General features: G+C 60.6%; 1 protein-coding gene across 2 annotated transcripts; it reads right to left on the bottom strand.

Moving 5' to 3' along the window:
* Positions 1–88: 88 nt before the first annotated feature.
* Positions 89–7,759, bottom strand: LOC308066022 (transmembrane protein 116-like). Of its 2 annotated transcripts, XM_080392814.1 has the most exons (12): positions 7,652–7,753; positions 7,503–7,546; positions 7,126–7,189; positions 6,698–6,838; positions 5,640–5,738; positions 5,362–5,417; positions 5,099–5,239; positions 4,877–4,919; positions 4,533–4,613; positions 4,297–4,450; positions 3,671–3,741; positions 89–3,110 (listed from the first exon to the last, which is right to left on the bottom strand). In XM_080392814.1, exons 1-12 carry the CDS (start codon positions 7,703–7,705, stop codon positions 2,958–2,960), a joined length of 1,101 nt encoding a protein of 366 aa, XP_080248940.1. In that variant the 5' UTR covers positions 7,706–7,753; the 3' UTR covers positions 89–2,957. The 2 variants fall into 2 exon arrangements, with proteins under 2 accessions (XP_080248940.1, XP_080248939.1); XM_080392813.1 differs by having other exon boundaries at positions 2,993–3,741; positions 7,126–7,759.
* Positions 7,760–8,707: the final 948 nt, after the last annotated feature.

Here is an 8,707-nt window from a genome sequence, read left to right as displayed (position 1 = left end):
GTCTTGGTTTTAAGTCTTAGTAGATGAATTAATTTTAGGAATGGGGTTTCTCTGCAGAGGTGCTGTTGAGCTTGGTCATTCGTGGCCCTCGGTGTGGTGTTTTCTCAGTCTCCATTAGACATCTGGGGCTCTTGGTCAACATGGAGGCTCCTGTCCCCTTTGCCAGACTTACCTGTAGGGTTCACTAAGCCCAGCCCTGCAAAGGGCAACTCACACCTGCCTGCTGCTGCACGTCCCTCTGCCCTACACATGGCACATCCAAGGCATCCACAAAGCAAACATTGCGTGGGGTGGAGGGTCCTGCGGTCAGAAGCCTTGGGACCAGCTTCCTGGGCAGACAAATCTCTTTCCTGAGCATCTTCAGAGTTCAGGTTCACTTCAGGCTGCTGTCTTTTCCCCTTCTTTGTACCCAGTTGAGTACTTTTGGCTTGTACGTGCTGGTTGCTGCTGTTGTGTACGTTGTTTTCTCTTCCCCCCAGCTCTGTCACCGCTCCTTCAAGGATGGGTTTGTCCTTGGCTGGTTTTGGCACTCCAGAGACACTGGCACTCCTGAATCCAACTCTTCACCTCTTTCTACCTGGTTATTTCTTTGCTTTTTGTCATTCTGACTATCTGCTGTTCCTTTCAACACCCTCCATAGGTGCTGTTTTGTCTCCTTCCCCTTTGCTGGGTTGGAATCACTATAGCCGTGCCGCTGTGTGCCCGGATGGTGCCCAGCCCGCAGCCTTGGCTGTGGGCCTGCCCTGTGCTTCTCCAACTGTTTTTACAGAAACACGGTGTTACTGAGGAGATGGGGAGGATCACCTTTGTTATAGTCTTGAGGTTTGTCTGTCTGCTGCTCCTCCAACCTCCTAACTCTTTTCCAGCCCTTCCTTTCCTCTGGGAAGCTGCTGGAGTGGGATCTGAGGCCAACCCAACTTGTCCTCCCCATCACTGTGCACCTCCACCTCTGCTCTTCCCACCTGCTTGCTCCCATTCCTACTTGCAGAGCCTTTCCCTCCCCTGTGGCCCTAGCAGCAGGTTTGTTCCTAGTTCTAAGCAAGCCTCAGTCTAATTGTTTTCTCTCCCAACAACCGCATGGGAGAGGGTCATACCACACCACTTCTGGCTCTCACCTGGTACCCACAGGAGGAAGCCCTGGGTGCTCGCAGCCTCACACCAAAGCAGACACCAGGTTGTACTGTCTGGCAGCGATCCTTCCTGTATGTGCGCACTGCCCTGCCCGGACACCCAACAAGTTGTTTGACTTCCTTGCTGCACCTTCATCTGTCCCAGCACACACCACAGGGCCCCGGGGGCCAGAGGGTGTGCCTGGAGCTGGGTCAGTGCGTGAGCACGCACCCTTATCTTGTGCAGTGCTCAGGAGCCACTGGCTCGTTTTCCTGTTGTAGCTGTTCTTCAACAGCCCAAACATCCCCTTCAGGTATTACTCCTCTCAACAATGTATTTTTAGCTTTGCATTCCTCCCAAGGAGGTCAAACTGCATTGCCTGCAAACCACACCCATTATCATCCTTTTTGCTTTTCTACCTCTGCTTCCGTGCACCATCCATTTTTCTTGTTACCCCTCCATCTTCTAACAGGCTTTTCTGCTCTGCCCTGTTTGCGTGCCCTGGTTCACGTGCCTGTACTACGAACATGGGAACTTGTCCCAGTCCTCCCTCACCAACATTTGCCTTGTGCTTCTGGTAATAACCAATTTTTAAATGTTTCTGAGTTCTCACCCCACTCCTCACCTCCACTTCTGGTGGCACAGGAGTCCCAGTGATCACCAAACAGCATGCTGCTGGGTGGCAGAGGGGATGCTTCCAGCAGATGCACTGGAAGGAGCCACTGCCACGTCAGCACCTGGTCGGTCCATGCCCCCACCTGCTCCGTGGTCTCCCCACCGCAGCCCTCAGGGGCTGTTGTGCCCCTCTGCTCAGCGGTACTTGAGCCCATCTCAGCACTGTCTCCATCCCTAGCCTCAGCAGATTTCGACAGCACCCTGGCTCCTGCCCTGGGCTATTTTCTCTGGGCCTGAAGTCTCCAAGCTGCTTGTTACGTTATGTGTCCATTTGTCCGTGCTAGCCAATGGATGGGTGAGGGTGAGCATGGTCCTGCCCATCGCCCCCATCACAGTTCGTTTTCACGCAATAGAGGCAGTGTGAGGAAGCAGTCGGGCTGATTTTAACTTGGTGGTGGAGAAGCTGGGGCCTGGCAGGAGGCTGTGGGGGCAGAATCACCCCCAGCGATGACTCCTTCATCTCCGTTGACACAGCCTTGGACAAGTACCATCCCCCAAGGCAGGAACGAGGCATGAGCCACCTGGCTCGCCGCCTGTTACTTATCTAGCAGCCGCAAAGCCTAGGAGTACCTCAACCATAATACCTTTATTTGGAAGCACCTTCTCCCAAGCCCTGTGAAGGAATTTGGATTGTTCTCTGGCAGAAAGTGTAACACTGAAACAAGACAAGAACCGCCACCTTCCCCGGGACAGTTGCAGTTGATGTTCAGTTGCTGGAAAGTCTAGGGATTGCTGAATTGCATGCTACCAGCCTCCTTCTGTAGCACCTGAACTGCACACGAGCCTGCAGAGCCCTACTGCTGCTGACAGCCAAGTTGCTTGTGGTGAAGAACAGGAGCATCCTTCCAGACAGCTCCTGTCCCACCTCTCAGGGTCCATCACTTGTGCAGCAACTGCTCGTGGCTTTGCTGCCTGCATGGTGCAGGTGGTGGGAAGCTGGGCTGCCTCCAGCAGTGAGGGGCTACAGGTGGGCTTCCCACTGGGGCAGGGCCACAGCAGCCCCGCACCGCTGCTGGAAACCTGCCTGCGCCTTGCTTGAACTTTTCCAGGCACGAAGAGCCAAGTCCAGAGAGATCCTGCCTGGCTACAGATGGGCTGTGGGGAACTGCCGGGGATGTGCAAATCCTGTCAAGGCTTGGGGCAGCCCGGAGGCACCAGGACGAGGCAGCAGCCTAGGGAACAGCCCCCAGGGACTCATCATAGTAAGCTCTGAGCCCCTGGTGCTGCAGGGAGGGTCTCTTGCCCACCACCTCCTGACGGAAGTTTTGCCTCAGCCAGCCGTAGACCAAACTGTGCAGGAATCCCTGGAGGGAGACGGTCAGAGCCTGCGAGAGAGAAGGCAGCGGTGAGCGCTGCCTGTACCTGCCCCTGGGCTGCCCTGCGCGGCAGGAGCATGGCAAACCCCATTGCCCTCTCCATGCTGGAGAGGAGCTGTGTGGGATCAGCCCATGCAAGTGTACAGGCAGGGTGACACGGGGACACAAGAGGTGGCTTTCCTCTTGCCACGGTCAACTAAAACAAGACACGCATCTGGGAAGAGCTGAGAAGCAAAATACCAACCACCAAAGCAGGGGGAAGAGCCCCGGCAGAGCCGGGCTGGGACCAGGGCTGCCACTAGCAACCGGGGGCCTTTGCCTTGTGTCTGTCCCAGGTGGCACCTGGTTGGGTGTCCCCGGTGCAGGCTGGCAGCGCCTGCAGAGCTCACACTGCCCAGGGAGGCATCCCTCTGGTCAGCGGGGACCGGTGTGCTCCGGCAGCCCTGCCACTACTGCACCGGGACAGCAGAGGTCTCACAGCCCCCCCACCCCCCACCCCATCACCACTTACACGTCTGATGGGGACAAATGTCCCAGCTCCAGAGCCCAGGAAACAGGTTTTTACTTACTGTAGCAACATAGAGGACAAAGACGGAGGCAGGTTTGACGCTGGTGAAGGAGAGGAGGGTGAGGAGGAAAGCTGCGGGTGGAAGACAAAAGGACACTCCTTGGCCTCCCTCTCTCTGATAATGCTTCATCTGGGGTTTCCCTCCCTCAGTGGCGAATGCCCTGCCTCTGTCACAGCCTATTTCCCACGGCACAAGGGTCTATGTAGGACAGGCACCCGTGTGTGCAACAAGGTCCTTCTCAGCGTGCTGCCCAAGGACCTTGGGGAGCTCATTGCCACAGGTTTCTGTAAGGCTGAAAGCATAAATGGGCCCCCCAAGGGATGAGATATTGCCAAAAAACAGCTCCATCAAACACAATCCACCCTCCAGCTCAGGAAATGCCACTGCAAAAACCTGTCATTGTAAGAGCAGCGTGGGCTGAACCCAGGGACTGTCCTCTCATTCTGGGTCTGCCCAGCCACAGGGTCCTACAGACACCCGGGGGTTTTGCAGTTACTCAGTCTAAGCCTCTTGTCTCAGACCCAGGTGCTGTCTCAGCCCAGGAATAAAGGGACTGGAAGAGGAGCTGCGGTGGCTCAGGCCTGCCAGGGCTGCAGGAACTGCGGGGCATCCCCGCTCTGACTTGCCTGGTGCCCAGCAGAGCAGAAAAACCAGCTGGAAGTAGTGAGATATTTTGGTGACGCTGCGGATGCTCCTGCCAGCAAAGCCATCCTTCTCCAAGGTCAGCAAAGGCGCCGCGGCATTCCTCCGGCACCAAAGCTTCACCCTGTGGTACAGGAGCTGGGCAGCGGGAAGGGCATCAGCCGGAGCGCTGGCTGCTGCGGCTGCACCCTGCGCTCGCCCTGCTGCGCCGCTGGCTTACCGTGCAGCAGCTGAGCACCAGCAGCAGGTACAAGAAGAAGATGATCTTCTCCTCCAGGCCCACATCCTTCCTACCTACATACTGAGAGGCAATGGGAAATCAGCCCTGCCCTAATCGGCTCCTTCCACAGGGGCAGGGCTGAGCCGCGCCGCAAGCCCCATGGCGCAGGAGCAGCCAGCATCAGGCTCTGCCGGAGCTGGGAGCTACCCCTCTGCCTTGGCTTGAGCAGGGACACCACTGCCCCATCCACACCACTGTCCCACTGCCTTCCCAGTGTCCTGCTGAGCCCACCTGCCTTTGGCTGGACAGGGAACGGGAACGGCAGGGCACCTAGCAGCGCTCACCTTGTAGCAGATATCCTGGGCGCGGTGGATGAGGAGCAAGCAGCTGAAAGGACAGAGGATATCGGTGGCAGTCCCCTAATCCCCCACCCCAAAGCCTTCACCACCCAGAGGTGTCCCTTGCATGCCTTGCAGGGGCTGCAGCGTGCCCAAGCCTACTGGGAAGAGACAGGGGTGGACACTGCGGGCCCCTCTCGGGGTCAGGGTGGCAGGTGGGGAGTGTACCTGGAGCAGTAAAGGCTGTAGGTCTCGTGGGAGCTGTTGCCTTTCCATGGCACGATGGGGTCCATGTGTCTTGGCGCAATGTCGGTGAAGGAGGTGCCACGCGCGATCAGCTGTCCCAGGAGTGTGAGCGCCGGCACCAGCCTTGCAGGGAGGGGTGGAGGTGAGCACATCCATCCCATCCCAGGCAGAGCTGGGAGGGCCGGTGCTGTGCCACAGCCCCACTCGGGGTGCTGGGGGTTCCAGGGCTGGCAGCTGGCACCTACCAGGCCAGGATGTAGGGCAGCCCCTGCCACACGCTCTCCAGGCACCTGCTTCGCTCCTGCAGGGAGCAAACCTCTGGTGACTGGGGCTGCGGGTCTCACAGCAGCTCCGGGCTCCAGCCCCACTCTGCCAGGACACAGGGTGCAGGGGAAGCTGCTAACATCCCAGGGAAAGGGGCTGCCCTTGAACCCCTGCTGCGGTTCCCCGGGTCCCCACAGGGCCGGAGCAGCTGTGTGTGGAAAGGGCAATGCCTGGCTGCACCATGGCTGGGGCCACCAACCTGCAGAGCTGCCACGTGCCAGGCTCTCCAGCCTTGGACAGTGCGGTAGGCTTCATACGCGTAGACAACCACCATCAGGAATGAGACTGCATAGAAGGTCTGGGAGACGAGAGGGAGAGCAGGTTCCTGCTGTGCCCAGCACCTCAAAGGCACCTTCCCTCTTGCCTCCTGATTCTCTGCACCCCGACATCCCACCGTCCCCCCAGCAGACTTGGGCCAGGAGCAGCTGTGCAACAAGGGAGCAGCTGTGCGAGAGACGTGGCATGAAGAGCAAATGGCCCCGCGCTGCCCCTGCGCCCACCCTGGGGAGGGGAACGGGTGGCCTCACCGGCCGGCAGCTTTACGGGGCGGGCAGCTACAGGCAGCATTGGCCACCCTGGCCCATCTGTCTGTGCTGGGCTCTAGATGACATGAACAGGGTGTCCTGCCAGCAGGCCTGCAGCTGCAGTGATGGCCACCCTGTGCATTATGCAGCTGGGCAGGTTGGTAGGTACTAAGTGAAGCAGAGCTGGCCCCGCAGTGCTGAGCCTCTCCTGGCCCCTGTCCCTGTGTGTGGCTGAGGCAAAAGCCCCATCACCAGTGGGATGAGCCTGGGGGCAGGAGGGAAGCGACACTGCCCACTGCGGGGTCCACGCACCAGGCAGGGTGGAGAGCAGCCAGCGGAGGCGCAGGCACTGGGTGACTTTGGGCATGAAGGTGAAAGCACGTCTGCACCGGGAAAGCCGTGCCCTGCTCTGCTCTGGTGCACGTGAGAGACTGCATTCAGGTTGGCCATCCCAGCACTGGCAGAAGGGCACAGCAGGGGCAAGAGGGATGCTGTCAGGGTGATGTGGTGCTCATCTCACTGGGACTGGGGAGAAACACTAGGCACATTTCCCCAAGGAACTACTCTTGATGGCTCAGGACAATGGCAAGGGGAACAGGAGCTATTTCTCAGTAGGAGAAAGAGTCCCCCAACCCAGGACGTCCGCAGGGATACCCCAGCCTGCAGATGGGTCCCAGCTGTTCCCAGCGGTATCAGAGGAGGTGCCTAGCCCTTGGTGCAGCTGCCCCCTTACCGTGGCCAGCATCAGTCCATAGGGGCAGGCAGCGTACGCCAGAATGAAGAGCGGGGCTGGCAGCAGCTGGATGGTGGCTGTGCTCAGCAGCACAGCAGCAGCCAGGAAATCTGCCAGGGCGAGGAGGAAAAGGGGGCGAAGCTGGGGGACGGGACACAGCGTTAGCTCTGGCTGGCAGCATCACCCTGGCCCCAGCCGCCTCTCCCTGGTTTTGCAGAGCTGCTGCGGCCATGTCCCTTCCCTTGCTGGCCCGGAGTGGAGCTGGGAATGGCTGCCAGTGCTGCGGTGCTGGGCATCCCGCGCCTCCTGCCCCTCTCCCTGCCCCACTGTGCTTTAAGCCCAGCAGCAGCAGTGCTGGCCCAGCTTTGCCTTGGACTTAGCCAAGGGCCAAAACCCATCCGTGCACCCTGGGAGCTGGTGGCACTCACCTGGATGTGGCAGCATTGCCTCTGCCAGGAGGTGACAGCAAGGACCGATCCACTGCCCAGGAGGCTGGAAGAGATGGGGCCAGCGGTTAATGTCCTGGCAGAGCAGAGCAGATGGTGCCCCTGTGGTGCTTCCTGGTGAATCCATCCCAGCCAGGACTCTGAGCTCAGCCTCCCCTGGGGCTGGCAGGGACGGGGTGTGGGGGTGACAGAGCAGGGTGCTGGGCCGGTTGCAAGGCCAGAGACATGCGCCCCAGGTCCAGGGGCTGAGTGGGGTGCGGGTGAGGCACGAGGCCACATGCAGACAGGGCTATGGTGGCTGCCTCCCCCCAGCACCGCCGGGCCCAGCCATGGCCAAAAGGTCGGGGGACAGAACACACCTCAGCAGCGAGGCCGGCAGGTAGATGCACGTCAGCACGAAGACCTGAAGGAGAGAGGTTGAGGGCAGGGGCTCAGGTGTCCGGCAGCGGGGCCGCAGGGGGAGCCTCGGCTGCCCCACAGCATGGGAGGACGCGGAGCACAGGCAGACCCACTCCCTTGGGCGTCCCTGGCTGAAGCAGCAGCGGGTGGCCGGTGCCAACATGTCACCGTGGAGCCGGTAGAGCTGAGGCAGAAGTGTCTTCCCCAAGAGGCTGTGCCCAGGAGCTGAAGCCCTTCGCTGGTGGTGGGCAAAGTGGTGGGGCCAGCGGTTGGTTCCTCGCCAGTGCTGCAGCGCAGCTGCATGGGACGGGCCTCTCGGCGCTGGCTGCACGAGGGGTTTTCCCTGCTGCATCCTCCTGAGCTCGCCTCACCGCGGCACCCGGGTTTCCCCTGCCCAGGGCTGGGGAGCGCCAAGAAGCCGCGTCCTGCTCCAGGCAGTGCTGCCGAGAGCGGCTCCCAGGCGGCAAGGGGCTGCCATGGAGGAACCAGCGAGACTGCCGGAGCTGGATGGCTCCCAGGGCCGGTGAGTCACGCAGAGACAGCGGAGCAGGAGCGCCGCTCGGGCCCCGGCCAGCACAAGCCTGCAAAGCCCTGGGCCAGGCAGCTGGGACCCCTTTGCCGCGGCCACCTTTTGCAGCACCCCCAGAGCGCTGCTCCCCATCTCCAGCATGAAGGAAGCCCCCAAAGCCTGACCAGGGTCTGCAGCATTTGGCAGCAGCTTTCCCAGGTCTCTCCAGAGGGTTTCCTGGATGCCTTTACCTGGTTATCCGAGAGAGCCGACAGGTGTTCCTCTTCACTGGCCATGGCCAAGCAGCTGGGAGCCAAGAGCCTTCCCAGCTCTTCTCTGCCACCGGGCACAGCCTGGGGACGGGCCAGCAGCTGGCAGCACCGGAGAGGATGGCAGAGGATGGCACCAGAGCAGCTCCCACAGCCGCTGCTGGCTGGGCTCACTCCACACCTTGTCTGCGGGGACACGGCTGCAGTGGTGCCTGCACGGCACAGCTGGAGGAACCTGCCCGGCCAGGGCGGCAGGAGCTGCTCCACAGACATGCAGGCTGCTATGTGCAAGCCCTGCGAGCAGGGAGGGGATCAGCCCCTTGTCCTCGCAGAGCCCAGGCGAGCGAGCGGCAGCCTCCTTCGGACCTCCCTCTTGCACGCTGGGGAG

This window comes from Falco punctatus, assembly GCF_963210335.1.
Source record: "Falco punctatus genome assembly, chromosome: 6".
NCBI classification, from domain to species: domain Eukaryota; kingdom Metazoa; phylum Chordata; class Aves; order Falconiformes; family Falconidae; genus Falco; species Falco punctatus.
The sequence above is the reverse complement of the archived record's forward strand: the minus strand, read 5'-3'. Positions and strand labels throughout refer to the sequence as shown.

Bases quoted from the DNA above. Each gene is read 5' to 3' on its own strand.
- LOC308066022 (XM_080392813.1), bottom strand. From the start codon at position 7,422: ATGTGGCCTCGTGCCTCACCCGCACCCCACTCAGCCCCTGGACCTGGG. The intron at 5,739-6,697 runs GTAAGGGGGCAG...CTCGTCTCCCAG, and splicing joins ATGGACTGATGCTGGCCACG to ACCTTCTATGCAGTCTCATT. The intron at 3,742-4,296 runs GCAAGTCAGAGC...TTCCACCCGCAG, and splicing joins TCTGCTCTGCTGGGCACCAG to CTTTCCTCCTCACCCTCCTC.